This window comes from Mastigoproctus giganteus, chromosome 9, assembly GCF_048544385.1.
Source record: "Mastigoproctus giganteus isolate SK-2022 chromosome 9, ASM4854438v1, whole genome shotgun sequence".
In the NCBI taxonomy this organism is placed as follows: domain Eukaryota; kingdom Metazoa; phylum Arthropoda; class Arachnida; order Uropygi; family Thelyphonidae; genus Mastigoproctus; species Mastigoproctus giganteus.
In genome coordinates, this window is record NC_143583.1 from 73434561 (window position 1) to 73461533 (window position 26973).

Genomic DNA, 26973 nt, shown 5'->3' on the forward strand with positions numbered 1-26973 from the left:
GGGCAAAAGTTGTGGCCTATAGCTTTTGCAAGAGACCAGAATGCTTGACTGCCATTTGGACACTAAAGTTTACTCTTAGCCCATTCGAAATCTAGCTTGAACTGATTGGTACGAAGTTATCCATGTGTTGGAAAAGATTTTGCAACTTTGGCAAATGCTAAGTTTTTCAGAAATTTTTGCTGTTTTATTGACTTGTCATATTAATTTAATATTTAGAAGTAGCTTTATAGTCCTAGTCACATGTCTTAGTTTATATTCAATTTAGATAGAGATTTTGTACGTTACTATTTAGTATCCATAGAATCTTGTACTGTTCGAAACTTGTCACCATTGTTGTAGTATATTAAATCGATACGGAACGTATATCTCGAACTTTATAGTGTAAGGTATAATGTAAAACTAGATAGCTTAAAACATAGCACTGTATTAGGAATCTGTTACTTAATGTATTATTTTCAGTTATCAATTAAATTTATTAATTTTCATTGTTAATTAAACTGTATTTAAACAGAAATTATGCACCAGACTAGAGCAGCAAGGCAATGAGCACAAAGTTATGGAAATGCTGTGGCTCGGGAGAGAACTAAAGGGAGCAATTCTCCAATGCATCAGTCTAAACAAATATGCAAATTGTGAAACATTTGCGGACCTTTCTGAAACAGGAGAAGATCTAGCCAAGGAGGATTTCTTTCTGTGTACTAGATGCAGAGAATGTGAATAAATTAGGTGCCAATTCAGCGTTCCAATGAGTTTGAAGAGTTGCGTAGATTGCCTTCGAAGGAATTAAAATGGGGGCCTATCAAACTCTCAGCTGCCCACCTCAATGCCAGAGCTCACTCTTATACATCAGGCAACACAGTGACAATCTTCAGGGCAGAATGCACTGGTCCCACAGGAGCTAGTTGTTGCCGGTGACTCTAGTGTCAGGAAACAGAAAATATCGTGCAAAAACGATAGATGGAATAGAACCACGGTAAGTCTGCCAGTGGCAAAAGTTGATGACGTAGAGCAGACAACTTTTAAGGGCACAAAAGGTGATATTGTTCTACATGTTGGAACAAATGACATTAAGTGTAGGAGATCTGCAGACTTACTTTACAAGTACAGTTCAATGTTGAAAAAAAGTCGTGAGTTATGGTTGAATTTGTATGTGTCTGCAATCCTGCCCAGACATGATAGAAGAGAGTATACTGATGAGAGCCTTGTCAATCAACTTGGCCCTGGAGAGATTGTGCAAGGCTCATAGGGTAGAATTTTTCTCGGCATGGTCTGTGCTTCTTAAAAGGAGACACTGCTTCTACAGGGATAGGATACACTTAAATAGAAAGGGTGCATGAATATTTGCTGATGCTATCGAGGCGGTGTTAGGTGGGTCAGAAAACTGCTAGCTTTGGTGGAATACACAGAATAATACTAGCCACAGGCAGAGGTGAAAGAGATTCTTGCACTGCTTCAATTGTAATGAGCAGTAGCCTGGAAAACAAGGTGATGGGTATTCCAAGGACTGCTGGGAATCATTTCAGCACAAGTAAATACATGGGCTGTGTTAAGGTAACTAAGAGTAAGAACAAGTGCGTGTATAGTTGGATGTACACCAATGCTAGAAGTTTGGTAAAAAAATTTGATGAATTTGAGGTGCTGGTCAAGACATCAAAGGTAAATAACGTTGGAATATCTGAGACGTGGTGTCACACAGATAAAAGGAATGCAGAATTGGAATTTGGTAAGTAAAATGTGTACAGGAATGATAGGGAGGAGGGGTTATGCTGTTAGTTAAGAAACACAAAATCTAAGGAAGTGCATCCAGTTGAGATGGGTGGACAGTGCAGTGATGAGTCAGTTTGGTGTGACATAAAGACTGGGAAAGCAAAATTGAGTAGGAGTGTGTTATAGGCCTACTGACTGTAATTAGTACAGTGAACAGCTGTAGAGAGAAATATAGTGGGCAAGTAAATCAGAATGTCTTGTAATGGGGGATTTTAACTTTCCAGATATTGACCGCAATTTGTGGGTTGGTCACTTGCACACTAGTAAGACTTTTGTGGATTTATTGAATGAGTGTTTTCTACAGCAGCAGCAGCATTTTCGAGAGGCAATTAGAGTGAGTAATACTCTTGATCTGATTACCAGCAATGATTCTTCATGCATTAAGAATCTGCAGATAGAGGAACTACTAGGTGGCAGTGATTGCAGTGTACTGATGTGGAATTTACTTAAAGATATAACTACCGTCAGGGGTAATGGGAATAGTTTTTGCTTTTGTAAAGGTGACTACAGTGGTCTCAGACAGTTTTTAAATTCTATATAGTGGGACCAACTGATGATGTTACCAACAGAAAATTCTAAATGGGAAGCATTCAAGGGAATTAATGTTGGAAGCTATTAATGAGACTTGTGGCAGAGAAGAAAGATGCATAAAAACAATCAGGTGACACAGAAGCCTATGATAGATATAAGCTGGTCTGTAATCAAGTCACAAAGGAGGTTAGACAGGCGAAGGCAGATTATGAGAAATCATTGAGAAAAGATACAAAGAAAAAAAGCAAAAAGTTCTTTACTTATGTAAACTCTAGAAGGAAAGGGACAACTCACATATTGATGGTTCGACTGCTGATGATACTGCACAGGTGGCTGACAAACTGAATGTGTATTTTGCATCTACATTCACACAAAGAGATATTCATGGAGGGAAATGCCAGAAGTTTAAACTCTGGCAGGGAGCTAAATGATTTTGTGATAACTGAGAGCAAAGTGGAGTAGAAATTGTTGAAGTTAAACATAAGAAAAGAATCAGGGGTGGATGGGATGTATCCAGTTATAGCAAAGGAAGTAAGCAAACCCTTAGCCATAATTATGAGAGCATCCTTGTACTCAGGGGAGGTCTCCACAGAATGGAGATGTGAAAATGTGACCCCAACTCACAAAGGAGGATAAAAGGATCAATTAACCGCCAACTCTTAAACTACCTAGAAACCTTTTGCCTGATCAAAGATCGCCAATATGGATTCCGTCAGTGTCAATGTACTGGTGATATTCTGGCTTATGTTACCCATTTATGGACAAATTCAATGGAAAAGTTTGGTGAAACACAAGCAGTTGCTCTTGACATCTCAAAGGGTTTTGATCGTGTTTGGCATAAAGGTCTTCTAAACAAAATTCCATCTTATGGTTTGCCAACTGTTTTTTTGTAATTGGTTATCCAGTTTTCTCTCTGATTGCTCACTGAGGGTGATGGTAGATGGCTCTCTGTCTTGTAACTTCTCCACTAATGCTGGTGTCCCCTAAGGTTCAGTTCTTCCCCCACTCTTTTCCTCTTGTATATTAATGACCTTCTTTCATTGACTGGAAATCCTATCCATTTTTTTGCAAATGATAGCACATTGCATTCCACTTTCCATTTTGATAAACCTTGCCCTGCTCAATTAGCTTCAACTTCTCGAATATCCGCTACCAATTTCTTAAATGCCGATCTCCAGGTAATTCTCCAGTGGGACAAAGACAATTTAGTTGATTTCAATCCTAAAACTCAGTCTTGTCTTTTTTCTCGCAAAAAGGATTCTTCTGCTCCTATTCTTATCTTTGGTAACACTCCGATTTCTAGGCAAAATGATATATCTCTTTTAGGGATTACCCTGAGTTCTAATCTCTCTCTCTTGGCACAAGCACATTACAAATATTGCTTCCTCTGCATCTAAAAAACTTGGTTTTCTCTTTTACTCTCAGTGTTACTTTTCTTCCAAACAGCTGTTCACTTTCTACAAATCGCAAATCTGCCCTACAATGGAATATTGTTCCCACATATGGGGCGGTGCCCCCAAAACCTCTCTCAGGCTTCTTGATTTCATTCAGAAGAGGGCAGTTAGGTTAATTAAAGACTCCTCTCTTAACAGAGTCTCACTCTCTGTGTCATAGACGTACTGTTTCTGCTGCATGCATTTTCTACAGATATTTCCATGGGCAGTGTTCTTCAGAATTGGCTTCTATAATTCTTGCTCTCTCTTTCAAAACAGTCCAAACATGTGCTGCCACCAGCCCATATCCATTTACTGTCCAACTTCAAACTCACAGAACCAACCTTCCTTCGTATGTATTTCTGGAAAATTACAGTTTGTAGAAGTTCAAGTCTAATGTCAACAAATATCTTCTTTCATCTTCTCAACCTCCAACCCAAGCACAGTACTAAGTACTATAGGTTCTAGTACCTCTCGTGCTTCGGGTTTTCATAAAAAAAAAAAAAAAAAAGATGACAAGAGTATTTACAGACCTGTTAGTTTAACTTCTGTTCCGGGGAAAATAATCTAGTCACTGATTAAAGAAGTAATGTAGGACTATCTGGACAGGAAAGCAGTTACACTGCAGTCACAACATGGATTTTTTAGAGAGTGGTCTTGTCTAACCAATATGATAGGTTACTACAATGCAGTGAACTGGATGCAAAAATAATTTCAATATTATATACTTGGTTTGCAGGAAGGCGTTTGATACTGTTGCATCTAAAAGATTGCTGTATAAACTGGATCAATGTGGCAATCAGGGCAAGTTACTGCTATGGATAAAAGGATAGTTAAGTGGAAGAAGACAGAGTGGTTATCATTGGGCACTGCTCCTCATGGACTAACATTATCAGTGGAGTCTCCCCAGATTTAGTGCTGGGCACATCATTGTTTTCTGTATTTATTAGTGATAACCCCAGGGGCTCTTATCTGGTGAGTATGGGCCTGGCACACCCAGGGTCCTGAGCTGGATATCATCATTCTTCTCTTTCTTGGTGATTCCCTTCTCTCTTTCTGTCTCTCTGGGTAACTCAGGAATTTTTTTTTTTTTGGCTGGTGCAGCAGTGCGTACCACACGCTTCTTGATTAGACAGGGGTTCGAGCCCGTCACCACCAAATATGAAGGATGCGGAAAGGTCAGGGAATGACCACCGCATATTCCAGAGCAATATGGCCTTAGTTGCTAATGCTCCTAAAAACCAAACAACAACAACCACATAGCTAATGATAATAATAATATTGATGAAAGTATGTATACCAGGCTTAATGTCCAAGTTTACAGATGATATGAAGATTGACAGTGTTGTTTATGACAGTATGCTACTAATGCAATAGGATCAAGAAAAATTTCAGCAGATGAGCTGAGGTGGCGACTGAAGTTTAACATTGACAAATGTAAATTACTGCATATAGGTAGCAGTAACCCCAGAGTAGCATATAAATTGTGTGGTACTACACTCAGGGTAGTGGAGAATGAAAAAGACCTGGGGGGGGGGGGTAATTGTGAAGTGATGATATGAGTTGTGATATGAGGTTTTCTGAGCAGTGCAGACAACCTGCAAGAGTAACTCATGGTGTCTTGTCAATGATACACATGAATTTTTCTAACAGGGATAAGGTGATTATCCCCTTGTATAAGGCAGTGGTCAGGCACCTTAAATACTGTATACAGGCCTCGAGGCCTCATTTTAGGAAGGATGTAGGACTGCTCAAACAAGTAGAGAGAGAAGGGCAACAAGATTGTTGAATGGAACAAGGAGTTGCTCTTAGGAAGAAAGGCTTAAGTTCTGCAAATTGTAATTTTTTTTTTTTTTTTTTTTTAAGGAGCATTAGCAACTAAGGCCATATTGCTCCGGGATATGCGGTGGTCATTCCCTGACCTTTCCGCATCCTCCGTATTTGGTGGTGACGGGCTCGAACCCCGGTCTAATCAAGAAGCGTGTGCTACGCACTGCTGCTCCTTCCCACCTGGCTACGGAGGTGCCTTTTCTTTCTCTTGCCCAGATTAATCACCTGAGGGGACATAAATTCGGATTGAGGAAAGACAGTTGTAGAACAGATGTGTGGAAATTTGCCTTTAGCCAGCGTGTGGTTGATTTCTGGAACAAACTTCCATCTGTTGTGGAAGTTGAGATCTTAAATAAATTCAAGGCAGAACTAGACAAACATTTGGAGTAAATGGATGGGTGAAATTTGAAGGGTTTTTTTTGGCTGATGCTGTATAAGCTTGCTTTCTTGCATCATATGCCTCTACTAATGCTAATAACTGCTTCACAATTGTTGCGAGCTCTGGTGTCGGCAGAAAATGAACCTGGAGATTTGGAAACAAGCCAATTACAATATGCAACATTCTTCTCTTGAACAGACTTAGCACATTATTGGAAAACTAAGGTTTAAATAAAGGATGGGATTTTAAGGTGGAGTGTGGATTCCACCCCAAAAGAATAATTTCACTGACAAGATCTGAGCAAACACTGACGGCAGATTTGAAACAGTAATCCAACCAAGGAAAAGAAGAGATGAAATCTCGCTGATCATCGCATTTTGCATTCTTGCAATGCCATAGAACACGGCTTCATTGGAGAAGAGACCATCACCAAGTTGTGATCTGAGGTGCCTAGAGGACCACTCACTTTTGACCATGTACTTTAGAACGGTTGTTTATAAGAAAAAGATCAGGTGTATTGGCTGCATGTTTAGGATTGTCTGGTATTCTAGTAGTAAATGAAAAATCTGTGTGGTTAATGGTAACTGCAAAAGCCTCAGCATCTCGATCAGCTGGGTCTGTGACTAGAAAATAGGAGCCATCTGGAGGTGTGAACATTAAAATCACCAAGAAAAATTACCTCACTGTTAGGAAAGTTGGACTGGAGAAAGTAGTTTCAAAGAGTTCCAAGTGATTAGTGGAGGAATTCATCTGTTCTCTATCATTGAGAGAACCAAAGAAAATTATTTCTATTGTGCTCCCAACTACTGGGGAGTTGGGAGAATGATAGAGGCAAGAAATGAATTTGACAGCATGTGGCAAAGAGATTTGAAGCCGGAGAAGATTGAGAAGAGGAGATTCAAAATTACTAAGTCTCTGACAGAGAATATCAGTTGAAGTGAAAGGAATCATACAGTGAATAATCAGGACAACTGAGATGAGCAGTGGTTCAATCAACCAATAATTTGTCAGAAAAAAGTATGTGGGGATTGGCAGACTTTAAGTGGAAATAGACATCAAGGTTGGAATTGAGAGCAGGTATATTTCAAATGAATGAAGTGGTTTGGGAGGGTTACATCTTTTCACAGAAAAGTTTGTTCTATCAGTTTGACAATTCATGATGAATTCGGTAGTAAGAAAAGGGGGGGGGGGAAGAATATGTTGTATGAAGTAATGAAATTTTTGGATATGTTATGCACACAGCAAGAATATACCCGGCTCCTTGACATAACAACAGTGCTTCCCACATACACTCAGACTCCATCCAGTCACTATCTGGCAGAGTAGAGGCAGTGAGATTATACACTAGCTGATTTGGAAGCCTCCAAGAGAGTTGCCAATATGTTTGGTCTAGTGGCTGGCCTGAGAACACTGTTTTAGCACTGCACTCGCGAAATGTAAGGAAAATTGGATTTCACCATGATGTCCACCATAACCTTAAAAAGATATCAATCATACTGCATGTTGAAGACAATTGGGGGTTGCCAGTGTTTTGCTCTGGAGCTACACATGGGTTCTACCACTTCAAGCTTCTAACAAGCAAACTCATCAACCGGTGGTATTGCACCGGTTGATGAGTCATCTACCACCTAGTATTGCCTGGTAATACAGAGGTGCAGCATTCCTCCGTGTAGTGTAGGCACCACACCTCAACCCCTGTTTACATTGGTTCTCACCTGAGTGGTCACCTCCACAGCATACTAGGTGCTGTATTTCAGGACTTCGACATGGGGATTATACCAGGGTTACTAACAGTCCCACCATCATGAAGGTGCAAGCAGATTTGTCTATAGATGTGGCTGTAACAGACTCAAGTCAAATGGACAAAATATGGTCCACTTGACTTGAGTGTCACCTAAACATCAGTTCCATCAGTGTTTTAGACTCCCAGGTAGCAAGCCTAACTTGACATACCTGAGAGAATGTCTGTAACAAACCTCAAGGATTAATTCTGCCAACATTGTGCTGTTAAGGTGATTGTGTGCTAATCTAAGCCAGTGAAGAATTACAACCTTAAGTGTTTAATATAAGAATAAATCTTTATTGAATGTTCCACAAAATAACAAAGGAAAGGGTACATTATGTCCATCACATCAGGAAGCCAGTACTAATACATTCTTGTTTGTACTGTGCCATGTGCACTAGGTCAGCGATGTCTACATTAATTATTTTGACAATGAGTATAATCATTAACTGTATTTAGCAGTCATATGGGCTTGAACCAAAAATCCACTGAAAGTGAACCCTCACACCAACTACATTGGTTTTGCTATACTAATAGCAGAAACTGCACATCTTTAGAAATAAATTTGGCAAATTGTGGACTCAATCTTGCAGTCAGCAGACCTTCTATCAAGAGTTCACGCCTAGAGACTGCTGTTTATCTTAAAAACCTGACATAGCCCAGTGGTCAGGAGTGGGAGTGCATAGCATGCGTTCCTTGAGTGGACCAGGGTTCAAGCCCGTGACTACTAAATACAATGAATATTAGTATCAACGATTTATTCTAAACTCTACTGATTTGGTTGTCGTGCCGGAGTATAAACAGAAAATTTATTTATTTTAGAAAATTCTTTTAATGCTTCAAAGGTTAATTTATACACTGGTATATAAAAGATATTTCTTGTCATACTTTCTATTCATGATTCTGCTCTCTTTGACATGTTTGTAATTTTTTCGATTGTTGAAAAAAGTCAACATTTCAACAGAGTCAGCATTCCAAAAATTCACACATAATAATTGAAAATTAAAAGTTTGGAATTCATTGCTAAAAGCAAATGCTTTTGTGCTGAACTGTAAATCAGAACAAATCTTAAAATTGTATAAAAAATTTATTCATGTACATCAACACAGAGCAAAGAACAAATAAACTGTGTGCCAATACTCAGTAGAAGTTAATTTCATATGCCTTTATGTTTACAGCACTTGTTAGCATTAGCATACGATGCAAGAAAGCAAGCTTATGCAGCATCAGCCAAAAGAAAAAAAAACACCTCCATTCGTTCCAAATGCCTGTTCAGCTCAGCCTTAAATTTATTTAGGCTATCAACTTCCACAACAAAAGATGGAAGTCTGTTCTACCAATCAACCACCCGCAGGCTAAAGGAAAATTTCTGCACATCTTCTACAACTGTCTTTCCTCAATTTGAATCTATGCCCCCTCTTAATCTTAATCTGAGCAAGAGAAAGAATTCCATCAGCATTTAGCTTGCTCAACCCATTCAAGGCCTTATACACCTCAATCAGATCACCTAGCAGGTGCCTACTCTCCAGACGCTGCAATTTGCAAAACTTACACCTTTCTTGGTAACAGCTCCTTTGTTCCCCTCGCCAATCTTGTTACCCTTCTTTGTACTCATTCTGGCAACTCTACATCCTTCCTAAAATGAGGCCTCCAGATATGTACGCAGCACTCCAGGTGTGGCTTGACCATTGCCTTGTACAATGGGATAATCCCTGCTAGAAAAATTCCTATATAGCATTGACAAGACTCCATGTTCTGCCCTGCTCAGCAAACTTCATATCTGACTGACAGGTTCCCCAGTCTTTTTCACTTTCCACTTCCCTGAGTGTAGTACCACACAGTTGGTACATTTCTCTTGGGTTATTGCTACCCATATGCAGAACAACTTTGCATTTGTCAATGTTAAACTTCAGTTGCCACTTCTCAGCCCATTTGCCCAACTTATCTAGATCCAGTTGGAGTAGTTTACTGTCATTAACAACCCTGTCAACCTTTGTATCATCTGCAAACTTGGCCCTTAATGCTGATATATATACCTTCATCAATATCATTGATGAATACACAAAACAAGAATGGGCCCAGCACCGAACACTGGGGAACTTCAGTAATAATATTAGCCCATGAACTTCCACTCTCTGTCGTCTCCAACTCAACAACCCTTTTATCAACTGTAGCAACTTACCCTTAATACCATACTGCTCTAATTTGTACAGTTGTCTTCCATGCACAACAGTGTTAAAGCTTTCCAGAAATCCAACTATATATCAAAATTAATTTTTGCATCCAGTTCCTTTGTGACCACATCATAGTATCCAATCAAACTGGTCAAACAAGAGCTTCCATTAACAAACCCATGCTGTATCTGCATTATTACTGTAGTCTTGTCTAGATGATCCAGCAATACTGCTTTAACCGGTGACTCCATTATTTTCCTCGGAACAGTAGTTAAACTAACAGGTCTATAGTTACTTGCTTCTCCTTTTGAACCCCCTTTGTAAATTGGTGATATATTTACACACCTCCACTCCATGCGGTCCTCCCCTGAGTCCAAGGAAGCTCTCATAATTAAGGCTAAGGGTTTGTCTACATTATTACTGCAGTCTTGTCTAGATGATCCTGCAATACTGCTTTAACCATGACTCCATTATTTTCCCTGAAACACTAGTTAAACTAACAGGTCTATAGTTACTTGTGTCTCCTTTTGAACCCCCTTTTGTGAATTGGTGATATATTTACACACCTCCACTCCATGCGAACCTCCCGAGTCCAAGGAAGCTCTCATAATTATGGCTTAGAGTTTGCATACTTCCTTTGCTGCCTCCTTTAATATAACTGGATAGATCCTGTCCACCCCAGGTGTATCCCTTATGTTTAACTTTAACAATTTCTCCTCCACTTTGCTCTGTTATTAACAAAATCACTTAGCTCCCTGTTAGAATTTGATAAACTTCTTGCATTCTCCTCATTGAATAACACCTCATGTGTGAATGTAGATGCAAAATACTCATTCAGTTTATTAGCTATCCCAGCATGATCATCAATAGTCAACCCATCTATATTAAGTGGTCCAATCTGATTCATCCCTTTCCTACTAGAGTTTACATAAGAAAAGAACTCTTTGCTGTTTTTCTTTACCAAAGATTTCTCATAATCTGCCTTTTCTTGCTAGTGTGTGAGTGACCAATCCAAAAGTTCCTGTCAATATCTGGAAAGTTAAAATCCCCCATTATAAGGCATTCTGATTTACTGGCCCACTCTATATCTCTGCACAATTGCTCATTATACTCATCAGATTCATTAGGCCTATAACACATACACCTACTCTCATTTTTCTTTTCCCAGTGCTTATTTTACACCAAACACTCAATGCTGCATTGTCCAACAACATCAATTGGATGCACTTCCTTAGATTTTATGCATTTCTTAACTAATAGCATAACCCCGCCTCCCTTCCTGTCCTGTCTATATTTTCTGTACACATTTGTACTCCCGAAATTCCAATTCTGCACTGCTTAAATCTGTGTGACACGTCTCTGATATCCCAAAATTTTTTTTGCCTTTGATGGTTTGACTAGCACTTCAAGCTCATCAAATTTATTAACTATACTCCTAGAATTGGTGTACATGCAAGTATACATGCACCTGTTTCTACTCTTAGTTACTCTAACAAAACCCATGTATTTATTTGTCCCACTATGACTCCCAGCAGTCCTGGAAATCCTCATTGCCTTGCTTTTCAGGTTGCTGCTCATTCTAATAGAAGCAGTGCAAGAATCACTTTTGCCTCTACCTGCAGCCATTGTTAACCTTTTAGTCTGTGTATTCCCCCAAGCTAGCAGTTTTCCAACCAACCTAACACTGCATCGATAGCATCAGAAAATATTCTTGTTATAGGCCTATTTAAGCGTACCCCATCCCTGTAGAAACAGTCTCTCCTGTCAACAAGCACAGACCAGGCTGGAAAATATTCTACCCCTTGAGCCTTGCACAATTTCTCCAGGGCCAAATTGATCGACAAGTCTCTCATCATATACTCCCTCCTATTGCGTGAATTGCAGACTTTCACATTCAACCCTAACTCGCAACTTTTTTTCAACACTGACCTGTAAAACTATTACTGCAGTCTTGCCTAGATGATCCTGCAATGTTTCTTTAACCAGTGACTCCATTATTTTTCCCAGAACACAAGTTAAACTAATTGGGAGGGTGCTCTGGTCGCAGAAGAGAACAGTCAGTGGATTTTTGGCTGCTGTAATATAAGTATTTTGATAGTTTTACCATATTCTTCATTAATTAACATACTACAGAGATATTAAATAGGTTTAGTGAGTTCATTAGCTCCTTATTTTGAATTAAACTAGTGATTTTTGAAAGTTACGACTCCCATTGTTGGCACCAGTATTGTTTAACTAGCCACCATATTGTAATCGATAAGAAATTGTGCAACATATAAAGTAAAACTAGGTAACATAATATGAAGCACTGTATTAGGAATCTGTTAGCTCAGTATTGTATTATCAATTAATCAAAAATATTTATTAATCTTATTAAATTCCATTGTTAATGTGTAGACACGATAGGAGGGAGTATATGATGAGAGCCTTGTCGATCAATTCGGCCCTGGAGAGATTGTGCAAGGCTCAAGGGGGCAGAATTTTTTTCAGTCTGGTCTGTGCTTGTTGACAGGCACAGACCAGACTGAAGACTTTAAGTGTATCCCATCCCTGCTTCTACAGGTATGGGATACACTTAAATAGAAAGGGTGCACAAATATTTGCTGAGAATATAAACTGCTAGCTTGGGAGGATACACAGACTAAAAGGTTCGCAGTGGCCAAAGGCAGAGTCAAATGATTCTTGCACTGGTTCTATTGGAATGAGCAGTAGCGTGGAAAGCAAGGCAATGGAGATTTCCAGGACTGTTGCGAGTCATAGTGGAACAAATAAATACATGGACTGTGTTAGGATAACTAAGAGTAAGAACAGGTGCATGTATACTTGCATGTACACCAATGCTAGGAGTATAGTTAATAAATTTGAAGTGCTAGCCAAGACATCAAAGGCAGATATTGTTGGGATATCAGAGACGTGGTGTCACACAGATATAACAGTGCAGAATTGGAATTTGGGGAGTACAATGTGTACAGATAGGATAGACTGGAGAGGAAGGATAGACTGGGGAGGAGGGGTTATGCTGTTAGTTAAGAAACACATAAAATCTAAGGAAGTGCATCGAATTGATGTAGGTGGACAATACAATGTTCAGTCTGTTTGGTGTAACATAAGCACTGGGGAAGGAAAAATGAGAGTAGGTGTGTGTGTTATAGGCCTAATGAATCTGATGAGTATAATGAGCAATTGTGCAGAGAAATAGTGGGCCAGTAAATCAGAATGTCTTATAATGGGGGATTTTAATTTTCCAGATATTGACTGGAACTTGTGGGTTGGCCACTCTCACTCTAGCAAGACTTTTTGGATTTATTAGATGACTGTTTTCTACAGCAGCATGTTTGAAAGGCAACCAGAGGGAGTAATACTCTTGATCTGATTATTTGTGCATTAAGAATTTGTAGATAAAGGAACCCCTGGGTTGACAGTGATCACAATGTACTGACATGGCAATTACTTAAAGATGTAACTACCATCAAGGCTAAAGGGAAGGGCTTTTGCTTTTGTAAAGGTGACTACAGGGGTGTCAGACAGTTTTTAAATTCTGTACAGTGGGATCAACTGATGTGTTACCAACGTTGAATTCTAGATGGGAAGCCTTCAGGGACTTAGTCTTGGAAGCTACTAGGCTTTTCATTCCAACTAAGAATTACAGTTCAAGCCTAAATGGATGTCAGATTAATTAATGAGGCTCATGGCAGAGAAGAAAAATGTATGGGATGCATATAAATTATTAGGTGACACAAAGGATGCGGTTATCGTGGATTGAGCGCATGGGTTCTGGAACCGTAAATGGCTCGAGAGCCTACGAATCTATTCATCCGACCACAATATTATGAATAGGGACAGAGGTATGCGTATGCATCCTCTGTTTGAAACTATCATCCTAAGTACGGATGAACGGTTTTGCTTAACATGTTCCCGAGCTATTTCCGCTTCCAGTTCAGACCATGCGCCGACTGCACCATGTGTATAGGTACCGTGAGCCTGTTATATATGGACGTGCTGCAGGAAGTTTTGTTACTGCTGAGGAAGGAAGCCGATGCTTCCGAAAGCTCCAGACCTTTATTGTTTTTATCGCTTTTAATCCGGTTTATTTTAGTGTATTTTATCTCAAGGATTTTATCACAGTTTTAATGTTTTTACATGTATATAATTTAATTTAATATAATAGCAGTTTTTGTAAATATTTATTTTATTTTATTTTAATATGTAAATATTTTAGTTACAGTAAATACTTATTCTTATGGTTGGTGTGTGAGCTGATTTAATGCTAAAAAAAAAAAAAAAACCTTTAAGTTTTTTGAATTTTATACATAATAGAAAATGTTTTAATAAAATTTGGTAAACAGGTTGGTCCTATTTTAATAAAAACTCTGAAAATTAAGAAAAATGAAATGTGATTCCAAACTTTTAGTTGGGAGCATATGTGTTGTAGCACAGCACTTGAGAGCATTTTAAACTCTGATATGCATTGGGGCACATCATTCCAAAAGCTGTTTTATGCTTATAAGCATAAAGGCAACAAATATGGTAACCTTACTACTCACGGAACTCTACAAATCATTCAGAACCTTTTGAAATTTCTTAAGTGCAGCTTTCTTCAGCATGACATTCCTAACAAGAAAATTGTTTTATTTGGAGAATTTTATGTTCATAATTTCAGCTGGGTTGTTTTCCCAACTTAATGCTAAAATGGCAAAGTCCATTTTCTTATTAGAATATTAAAACTAACATTCACTCAACACTGGATGTTAGCTATCCTCCAGGTGCTTCATGTTGCAATATAATCATGCATGTTATCTCCACTGAAAACACATTCTTGTGACCATTCTCAACCTTGTGGTGTTTAGCATTATAGTGATGCCATATGGAACAATCAGTGTAATTTCTGTTTCTCCTTTCCTTAGCTAGACTACTGTTTTAGAGCTCCTGATCATAAAATTTCCTATAATAACATCACTGAAGTTGTACATGAATGAAATTCCTTATTCCACCTTAAACCCTTGTCCTTTATGAATATGTTGATTTTACAAATGTGTTAATCCAAATACTAAAAATTTGCTAATGTCCAGCTGATTTCTAAGAACATAAATACAGTGACTAATAATCTAAATACTATCTAATGACAGCAATCCTTAAAAAATCCTTTATTTCCACCTGCTTAATGATTGCCAGCATCAATTCACAAACAATCTCTTGACTTATGTCAATTAACTGTGGACAAATCACATGGAAAAGTTTGGAATTGTTGAGGCTTTCTATAAAATATCCCATTCTGTTTTACAGTTGGGTGAACACTTCATATACAATAAATCTCTGTTCTAACTTTATCATTTCTAGCATATACCTCAAGGTCCTGTTTTTTCACCTATTCTCTCCCTGTTGTATGTCAGTAACTTTCTTCCACTGACTGAAAATCTATCCACATTTCTGCTTATAATAATGTACTATATCTAATACAGTGGATTCTGGTTATTTGGGCCACCAGTTAATCAGGGCAGCCATTTATTTGGGGCATATCTTAAAAAACAGAACCCAATCGAGAAAATAGCCAGGGTTTACTTCGCTTAATTGGGACAACAATGCCGTTTAATCGGGGCAGGAGACCACAGCACTGGAGATTACCCTAAAATTGTCTCTGACTGTACCACGTTGTTCGGTAGGATTTCTGGAGGTCACGACCATAAAACAATAAAAACAATTAGCAGTTTTTCAAAGCTTCGTAACTTGTTACTCCGTTCTCACTTGCACATATCGTGTTACTTGCAATTTGTGTGTGCAGTGTTCTTTGTTATTCATTGCTTATCTTTTTACTGTTTTAAATTTTAACCCCCACACACAAATGTCAACTAGTTAGTATGTACATATTACAGTACATATTAATTATTCCGATTTTCACGTATCATTTAATTTTTTAATTGGTAAGGTAATAAAGATAATAAAGGTAATAAATTTGCTTAATATATCTTTACTTTTATAGCCTGTGGATAATATTCCTCCTAGTTTTGCTAATTAGAATCGCTGTTTAATAGAATTAAAATTCAATTCACAAATGTGATCACAATGACCAGTGGTTACTACACATCGTATAGTGAACGGTACTTTACTATGGTGAGTCCATCGTAACGTGATTTGATTGTACAGTGAACCAATTGTAAAGTGGGGTCCATTGTTTACGTGAAACTTCGGATAATTGGGGCAGCCGCTTAATCAGGCCAAAATGCACTAGTCCCGATGTGTCTCAAATAACCGGAATCGACTATATATAAACTTGTAGAGGAAAAACAATCACATCAACTTCCTTCCCTAATTTTCCAGTTGAGATGGAGAATTTAAATTCAGTTTTGCTTTAACTTCCACAAAAAAGTCAGAGACAGAAAAGAGTATAGGTAAATTATGCTCATTTTTTATAACACTCCCCAAATTTTTAGGAAGTAACTTTTTTTTTTAAACTTAAGTTTGACTCTAACTTATAACATTAGTTTGCACAAAGGCATCGCAAATATTGCTTCCCCTATACCAAAGAAACGAATTTTTCTCTTTTGCACAACTGTTAACTCTGTACAAATTTTAAGTGCTTTACTACAAAATACTGTACACATTTGGCAAGGTTCCTGTCTATGTGATATAATTTTTAACTATATTAATATTTAAAGCTGTTTAACAGATGTTAGTTTTTATTACATTTGTGAGACTGTTTTTCTTGCATTTGAGGTAACCATGCACTTTATTATGTTTAAGTGTAATCAATGTATTATCTATATTTCTCTTGAGTATAATATTTGACTTCACAAATATTTTAATGATTTCACAATTTTTCTAGTTATTGGCTGCCCTGAAGACAGTGGATTGGTATTTGATGAGTGTGGCCCTGCTTGTCCCCGTACTTGTGAAAATAAAGATGTCCCTCTCAGAGTATTAGCAAGCCAGTGTTTTAAACCTTGTGTGCCGGGATGCCAGTGTTCAGCTGACAAAGTACTGCACAATGGCTATTGCATTCGACCGGAAGAATGTCCATGATGCAATTGTCAATGAACTGAACATATTATTTAATAAAAAAAAACTTATAAGTAAATTTGTATATCTCACATTTTTATAAATAACAGTTTCAATAAAATTCTGTAAGTAAAAATAAAAAATCCACAATTATATTGCATTGGTTTCATTTTCACTAGATATAAAGACATTTATACTAAATAGAACTAGCAGAATATTCAACAGTGGATATGAATTGCTAAAATACAGTGGACTACAATAAATTACAATTCTAGTTCATTACCTATAAAACATCTTTATGCAATAGCAGTGCAGACTGTCTATAAGTATAGCTACACCAGATAATTTGCAGGATAAAATGCAGAAGCTTTAGACTATAAGGAGACCTGATTTTAAAATTCTGAATGGATTAAGCTAAATGTTGACGGAATCCTTATTATTACACAGACATCATATAAGGAGGCATAAATTTAAATTGAGGAAAGATGGTTGCAGGATAGATGTGTAGAAATTTGCTTTCAGCCAGTAGGTGGTTAATTGCTGGGGAAAAAAATTCCATATGGCGTTGAGGAATTGGGTAGTATATAGAATTGAGGAATTGGGTAGTATTGAAAGGTAGTATTGGGTAGTATTGAAAGTAGTAATGGTGTATTTACTTAAATTTATTGAAACTCCCCATTAGGGGAGTTTCAATAAATTTAAGTAAATACACCATAGTTAACCCATAGATTTGAGCTACGATTGTAGCATAGAAGGCATCGTTTTAATTGTATCTCATAATGTGGTTGCCTTCACAACAAGATAGCTACTATTGAATTACTTCAAATAAAATTACTTCATCTGAGCGGTACCACCACCCAGACGATCGTTTCGAAGCTGTTTATGTATGTATGTGAATATCTACTCGAATATCCACTTGTCCCTATTAGACTTAGAAAAGCAAAAAGTAGAAGGAAAGTTATAGTAGGAGTGGAAGAGGAAAAGAAACGGTGTAGAAGAATGAAAGGGACAATAACTCCTTCAACTCACACCACTCAAAAACTCATAAACTCCTCGAATAGGCAACGCTTCCCCAGTGGAGAAGGCTGTTGTGACCTATTCTTGGAAACTCCGGACATCATCAGGCTCCCCCTGGCGGCACCGTTTCAGGGCTATTTGGCCCTTCTTCAGTGAGTGGGTAGGTACCCAAGTGATACTGTTTGGCTTCGTCATCAGTGGGCGGGCAGGTACCCAGGTAATACAACAAGCCATCTCGGTTGCGAAGTTATATCCACATTATGAGAGATGCCAAAAGGGTGTGGTGGTAATGTATTTGGAAAATTAAATGCACTAGGCATAATCCTTATGGGTTTTGATAATTAACTATATAGTATGAATCAGAGCTGTAATACTCAATATGTTCTACGTTGATAATAATATTAGTAAATTAATAAGAGGAGTTTACCTCAATATAGTACGTGGAACACTTCAGTATGATACCCTCCAGAAATTAAAACCGGAAAAAACGAAAAAATCGACAACTTACCGGTACATTAAAGTAATTTTCCGGTTTTAATTTCTGGAGGGTATCATACTGAAGTGTTCCACGTACTATATTGAGGTAAACTCCTCTTATTAATTTACTGATAATTAACTATATAATATCGGTGTAAATACACCATAGTTAACTCATAGATTTGAGCTACGATTGTAGCGGAATTATATAGTTAATTATCAAAACCCATAAGGATTATGCCTAGTGCATTTAATTTTCAAAATAAATTTAAGGAAGGTTTTGGAAAATTATTGGAAGGAATGGGGATATATATATTGTAATAAATATGACAGATAAAAATATCCAGATCTTTCCACTATTACATCTGTTATTTATATTTTATATTATAATATTTTATCTGTTATTTATATATTTTTTTTATTTTTATATCAATTTAAGAATTATCTGCTGCTTTGCGCAATGCTATTCTTTAAATTACAGCCATTTCTGTTTCCTGTCAATAAATGGTCTTGTTTGTAACAACTTTTGCCATTTGCTTGCTTCAGTTTTTTATTCTGTCCTTTTCCCTACATTTTTCTCATATTTCGGCAATCTTCTTACTTTTTGGCCTTTGGCTTTCCGTGTGACTTGCATTGCTATCTTTATTTTTTCTGTCATATTTATTACAATATATATATATAGAAAGTTACTACTGTAGGAGTATAATTGGTACTATATAGGTACTCGAAGTGCATTAAAACATAGCCATAAAAATACTAAGTGGGCCTAAGACCAAAAGAACCTATAAAGACTAATATAGCCTGTGTTGGTTTACATTGTTACACCATATAAATAAACATATAATTAGCAAAAATAAAATAAAAATATAAAATAGAATAAAATAATGATTATGTGGCTAATTATTGATAATCAGATACATTGAATGGCACTTTTTCTAGGGCTAACACCATTCAATATTCCCACCAGTAATTAATTAAGCAAGGCTATCTGTTTCTGATCATTATCTGCCTGTTTAACTAGGTCCAAATTGACTCTTGATTTTTTAAGGAGTCCTTATGTGCTGTAATGTAATAACTAGATCGTATGTATAGCTTAGCTTAATTTTCAGCACTCACCTCATTGAGGTGAGTGCTGAAAATTAAGCTAAGCTATACATACGATCTAGGTCCAAATTATAAACATAAAGGCAATCTATGCTAAATTTTAAATTTTAACAGCAAACAGGCTCTCACATCTGGTGAGTATGGGCTTGGCACACCCAGGGTCCTGAGCTGGATATCGTCATTCTTCTCTTTCTTGGTGATTCCCTTCTACTTCTGACTCTTGTTCTCTCTCTCTCTCTCTCTCTCTCTCAGGGTAATTCAAAAAATTTTTTTGGCTGGTGCAGCATAAGCCTCAGGCTTCCTTGCACCATACAGCTAATAATAACAAGAGCTAACATGACATAAAGCTTTGAAGCCAATTCAGAAAAAGAGTGCCAACCATAATTTTCACTTCAGTTTTGGAGTTTTTTATTTATTTTATACAGGTGCAAAAGAAAACTTATGCTAACATAAGGAGGTAAGGATAAGTATAGTAATAACACCTCAATTTCCCTCGAATTACTCTAATTATTAGAGTAATTCGAGGGAAATTGCCTTTATGTTTATAATTTGGACCTTGTTAAACAGGCAGATAACAATCAGAAACAGATAGCCTTGCTAATTATTGGTGGGATATAGTGAACGGTGTTAGCTCTAGAAAAATTGCCAGTCATATGTATCAGATTATCAATAATTAGCTACATAATCATTATTTTATTCTATTATTGCTAATTATATGTTTATTTATATGGTGTAGCAATGTAAACCAAGAGACTATATTAGTCTTTATAGGTTCATTTGGTCTTATGGCCCGCTTAGTACTTTTACACCTATGTTTTAATACACTTTGAGTACCTATATAGTACCAATTATACTCCTACAGTAGTAATTAGATTACAGACTGATGTTTTTAATCTACAATTTACATTAATCTGATCTGATATACATTTTACATTTATTCCAATATTTCATAATAGATTAAATACATACCCCGATGAGCCCAAAACATTATGACCACCTACCTAATATGATGTTGTCCTCCACTTGCAGCCAAAACAGCTCATACCCGGCGAGGCATGGATACTACAAGATTTCTAAATGTGTCTTGTGGTATCTGGTACCAGCAGATCCTTTAACTCCTGTAAGGTCCATGGTTGAGATGCCGCAGATCGGAGTTGCTGTTCCAACACAAACCACAGATGCTTGATGATGTCTGGGGAATTTGGAGGCCAGAGCAATACCTGGAAGTCTTCCTCACTTTCTGTGAACCAGTCTTGAACAATCCAGGCGGTGTGGCATGGCACATTATCCTGCTGAAAGACGGCATCACCAGAGGGGAAGACCGTTGCCATGAAAGGATGTACCTGGTCAGCAATGATGTTTAGGTAGGTGGTAGACGTCAGAGTGCCCGGCACATGGATGACTGAACCCAGGGTATCCCAGCAGAACATCGCCCAAAGCATGACACCGGCTTGTTTTCATCCCACAGTGCATCCAGGCACTATCACTTCCCTAGGTAAACGACACACACACATACCTGGCCATACCACATGGTGCAACAGGAAACGTGATTCATCAGACCAGACAACCTTCTTTCAATCACTTAAGGTAGTTTCGATGCTCACGTGCCCATTATAGGTACTGTCGCCAGTGAACCGTAGTTGGCATGGGCATTTGGAGCAGCCTGCAGCTACGCAGGCCCATTTTCACAGGGTTCGATGTATTGTGTGTTGTGACACATTATTCCCATCACCAGCATTCCAATTACTGGTGAGTTGTGCCACAGTTGCCTTTCTGTTGCCAAATACCATCCAGGAGAGCCTTCGCTATCTTGAGCATTGATGAGCCGTAGTCGTCCAGCACTCGCCAGTGGTTCGTGGGTTTTCCCTCCTCGGACTACTTTTGGTAGGTACTAACCACGGCTGACCGTGAGCACCCCACCAGCCGTGCCATTTCAGATATGCTCTGACCCAGTCGTCTGGCCTTTGTCGAACTCACTTTAAAGTCCACTACCTTTCCCATCTGAAGAACAAGAGTAACGTTGATTAATGGAGCTCAGTATCAAGTGTTTTTTATACCATGTCCCGACCGGCGCACGTGCCGAATTTGACCTGTAGTTGCTTCGATTTGCATAACGACTAGCTGGTTATAATGTTTTGGCTCATCAGTGTATGTATATATATATATATACACACACACACACACACATATAATATTGATAAAAATAATCAGGTTAATGAATAACAAAGCAAGCAAGCAAAGTATTAAAACAAAATTATTAAACTGTGTCATGGATCCTGGGTACTAGTTACAGTAGAGAACCCTGGTAAACCATAATGAAATATAAACAAATGTTTATATTCAGTGTATAGGGAAGGGATGCTGACCTATCAATTGTAATTACCATGGAAAAATTGAGAATAAGGTGAAGGAGATAACCTGAAATAAATTGATTAACATACAAATAAAAATGATTGATTAACATACAAATAAAGTAACGATGTTACTTTAGGTAACATCATTATCAAAACTGTAGGAGCCACCACAATAAACAGGGTCTCTGTTTCTGTTATGATATATACGTACGAAATGTATAAATCATAGCTGACCCGACAGAGAACAAAAAGAAAGGAATAAAATTTCAACTTTCAAAAAAAAAAAAATTAGCTAAAATAATGCCAATAAAACTATTAAAGCAAAAAGAAGAATAAAAATTTTGAAATCAAAAAGACCAATACATTAAAAAAATTAAAAAAGTAACTGTAGATTACAATAACTGTAAAAAAGTATCTGTACATAGAGATAAAAGGTAATACTGAAGAAATCTATGAATATTTAAAAAATACTGTAAAAAAATAGCTCATGAAATCCTAGGCAAAAAGAAGAGCCAAAGACCAAAAAAGACCTGGATTACAAAGAAAGTAAGAGATGCTATAGAGGAAAAGAAACTTGCATATCAGAACTGGCTGGGTGACAGGAATGATGCACATAGGAACATTTATGTTGAAAAGAAGAAAATAGCCAATCGGTTGGTAGTAGAAGTGAAAAATGAAGAATGGGAAAGGAAATGCGCGACTATTAACAGCAAATTGGGCTTCAAGCAATCAGCGGAACTGTGGAAGGTCCTTAAAGACTTGAGAAAACAGAATAAACACAATGCTGGTTTGCAATTAATACTTTTGAAAGACTGGACAGAGTACTATGAAGGACTTTTAAAAGACCGGGAATAGTTCAAGACAATGGAGGATTTTGGTGTAGAAGACTCAGGCTTAAAAGTTTCTGTTAGAGAGGTGGAACTGCTGCTAAAGGAAGGAAGGAATGGCAAATCACCTGGACCTGGAGGAATTTACATGAAATATGGAGGAAGTGGAGTGGCTGTTCTGTTACAAAAACTGTTAAATAGTATACTGAGAGGAGAAGAAATGATAACAGGATATATTACATCAATTTATAAGAAGTGTGATCGGAAAAGGTGTTCAAATTACAGAGGAATATGCGTCCCGAACCCACTGTTAAAGATCCTTGGAAAATGGATCAGGAACCATTTAGAAGCCCGAATCGAGGTGTCAGAAGAACAAAGTGGTTTTTCAGCCAAGAGGTCATGTATAGACCATATGTCAATAGTACGACAGATCCTTGAAAAATGCCAATCGAAAGAAAAAAAATCTTTATGATTTTTTTTCCTTTCAATTGACTTTTTGACCTTGAAAATTTTTGACCTTGAAAAGGCATATGACAGTGTTCTAAGAAAACTCTTATGGGAAGTACTGAAAGAGACAAATATTGATTGACAACTGATTAACATTATTAAGGCAATTTACAGGAATAATAGATGCAGAATTAAAGTGGGATCAGCTTTGTCACCTGAATTCCACACTTCAAAAGGCCTATTACAAGGTTGTTGCATGTCGCCAACAATTTTCAAAATTTATATCGACATCTGCCTAAGATCCTGATCAAAAAAATGCAATAAAATGGGATTGTCGATTAATAAGAACACCTATATTCACAATTTACTTTTTGCAGACGATCAGGTGGTGATAATACAAGACTTAGAAGATGCAAACTATGCATGTCGTCAATTGTTTGAGAAATATAAACAATGGGGTCTAAAAATCAATTTTAGCAAGACTGAAATGTTGTCTTCAGGATCAGGACATGTTCTGAATATTGCAGGTTTTAAAATCAAGCAAGTCGATAAATTCAAATATTTGGGATCAATCTTACAAAGTGATGGATCATCCCAAGCAGAGATCAATAAGAGAATTGCAGACGGCAGAAAGGCTATTGGCATGTTAAACTCTGTTCTGTGAAGCAAAAATATCCTAAATAAAACAACGAAACTTATATTTCAAACGATTGTACCAAGTCTTCAATTGTATGGAGCAGAAACCTGGACACTGAATAGGCGAGCAGAAAACAAATTGCTCTACACAGAAATGGATTTTTGGAGACGTTCAGCAGGAACTTCTAGAAGAGACAGAAAATGGAATGAAGACATAAGAGAGAAAATGGAAGTTAAAACGACTATTATTGACACTATCAAAGAAAAGCATCTAACATGGTATGGACATGTTTGTTTGTTTGTTTGTTATTTGGTTTTTAGGAGCATTAGCAACTAAGGCCATATTGCTCTGGGATATGCGGTGGTCATTCCCTGACCTTTCCGCATCCTCCGTAATTGGTGGTGATGGGCTCGAACCCCGGTCTAATCAAGAAGCATGTGCTATGCACTGCTGCTTCTTCCCACCTGGCTACAGAGGTGCCATATGGACATGTAAAACGGATGCAAGAAAACAGATATCCAAAGGCAATCCTGGAATGGATACCTCATGGAAGAAGGTGACCTAGGAGGACGTGGATGGATGGAGTATAAATGTGCATTTATGTTTTACAAACTTTATTTACAAGGAGTGCATGACATGACAGCCCGAAGCTTAACCGACCAAGACACCCTGAACCGCACTTTATGGCAGGAAAAAATTCCTACCAAGAAATAACTTGTAGGCTGAGGAAACCCACTGTAAATGGGTTTCCTCTTGAAGAACTGTAGATTACAGGATAAAGTCAGGTTAAAATCAACTTACAGTGTATTTGAACCGGATTTCACTGATTCCAGTCCAAATACATTGTAAGTTGGCTTTAACCTATAATCTACAGTTACTTTTTTAATTTTTGTAATGTATCCTTTCCGCATCCTCCTTAATTGGTGGTGATGGGCTCGAACCCCGGTCTAATCAAGAAGCATGTGCTATGCACTGCTGCTTCTTCCCACCTGGCTACAGAGGTGCCATATGGACATGTAAAACGGATGCAAGAAAACAGATATCCAAAGGCAATCCTGGAATGGATACCTCATGGAAGAAGGTGACCTAGGAGGACGTGGATGGATGGAGTATAAATGTGCATTTATGTTTTACAAACTTTATTTACAAGGAGTGCATGACATGACAGCCCGAAGCTTAACCGACCAAGACACCCTGAACCGCACTTTATGGCAGGAAAAAATTCCTACCAAGAAATAACTTGTAGGCTGAGGAAACCCACTGTAAATGGGTTTCCTCTTGAAGAACTGTAGATTACAGGATAAAGTCAGGTTAAAATCAACTTACAGTGTATTTGAACCGGATTTCACTGATTCCAGTCCAAATACATTGTAAGTTGGCTTTAACCTATAATCTACAGTTACTTTTTTAATTTTTGTAATGTATTGGTCTTTTTGATTTCAAAATTGTGGTGGCTTTTAGTTTTGGCTGCCGACCCTTTGAAGTAGTAGTTAAAGCCCTAGGAGCCACTACTTTAGGTAACATCGTTATCATTTTTATTTCTGTTAATCAATTTATTTCAAGTTATCTCCTTCACCTTACAGGCCTTCTCAATTTTTCCATGGTAATTACAACTGATAGGTCAGCATCCCTTCCCTATACATTGAATATAAACATTTGTCTATATATATATATATATATATATATACACACACACACACACACACACACACACACATACACACTTTTTTTTTTTTTTTGCTGATGCTGTATAAACTTTGCTTCCTTTCATCATGTTGGTAATACTAATTTAAAAGCCTAATTTAAATTTAATTTAATTTGTGTATTTTTGTAAAGCCTACAAGCACTTAATAAAAAATATGATCTTGATACTTTTCTTAGGCAACTTTTCTTCACTGGTAGTTAACATGAACACATCAAGTTGTTCAGTTTATAGCCAAAGTATATATATATGAATAACATAAATAAAACAAGGCACATATATATATATATATATTTTTTTTTTTAATGAAAACCCCAAACACGAAAGGTATCAAAACCTATAGTACTTAGTACCGTGCATGGGTTGAAAGAGAAGTATGGGAGGAGTTGCCGGAAACTTTGCTCTAGAGACTAAACATGGGTTTCACCACTTCAAGCCTCCAATAAGCAAAGTGGTGGTATTGCACCGGTTGATGAGAGTCATCTACCATACACAAACAGTCCTCGGAGTTATGTCAGGTTGCTTTTCTGGAAAAGGAGCTTTAAGTCAAAATAGGAGCCATAAATCATTATTTCTCTAGAAACAATGATATAATAGGAAATCATGTTCTTAACAAAGAGCCTAACATGAAACTTTTTTACAGATATGAATACAAATGGCATATGAAATCAACTATTAATTATATATAAACTATTTAATACTGCTCATTATAACGGTCTACTTTCATTAAGTGTTTTTTCCCTTCTCTATTTTTTTGTTGCATAAATGGCCTTTCTGCTATGTTTCTTTTACATGACAGCCTACATAAGATGGTATAGCATGTGAACTGGTGCACCCTGATCACAAAAACAACAGCACCTTTACAACTCTTACCACTTGGATAATGATCTTTCCTTTCATCAGCTGCTTTCAGGGATGAAATAATTTGAAAATGCTTAATTACAAAAAATTACTTGGGCAGAAATTCAGTACTGGACCAAATGGGTATATGGGGGTTCTACTAGGGGCCCTGAGGCCAAGCAGCCAGACACACAACAGAACATAACACCATTCTGACACATACCAGACATTTTTCTGGCTTTTACAGAGGTTCTGTAATTCTTCATAAAGTACCATGGTGCAGATGTGGGGAACCACTGGTGGCACCTTTCACAAACACTATGCCAAAATTCCTTTATAAGCAGAACCAAGTATAATCGAATCAGCATCATGCTATAAGTGTAGGTCAGTAAGTGTATTTTTAAATGATTTTCAAGTATGTAAATTTTTCTTATTTGGCCTGTATTGGTGCTATATTTGTGTTGTTTGATTAAATTGGGTCAGACTGGCCAATAATAATATACAGGGCAGAAATTTTCTAGCAATGCTAAGTGAAGACATGTAAGTTGAGGATTACCTGTAATGCAAAGATAAACGTGCATTTATATTTTACAAACTTTATTTAAGGACATTAAATAAACAATTGATTAGAATCCCCAAATGAGATCTGTATAAAAACTAGTATATGCATATAAAAAA

General features: G+C 37.3%; 1 protein-coding gene across 3 annotated transcripts in view; it reads left to right on the forward strand.

Annotated features, from left to right (window-relative positions):
* The window catches only part of LOC150080448 (kielin/chordin-like protein), a 1054752-nt gene extending 1037822 nt beyond the window's left edge, over nt 1-16930 (forward strand). For all 3 annotated transcript variants that reach the window (XM_090381408.1, XM_090381409.1, XM_090381410.1), the window contains one exon: nt 16718-16930. In XM_090381408.1, coding sequence (XP_090237534.1) covers nt 16718-16914 — 197 coding nt within the window. In that variant the 3' untranslated portion in view covers nt 16915-16930. The remainder of the gene's footprint in view (nt 1-16717) is intronic.
* Nucleotides 16931-26973: the final 10043 nt, after the last annotated feature.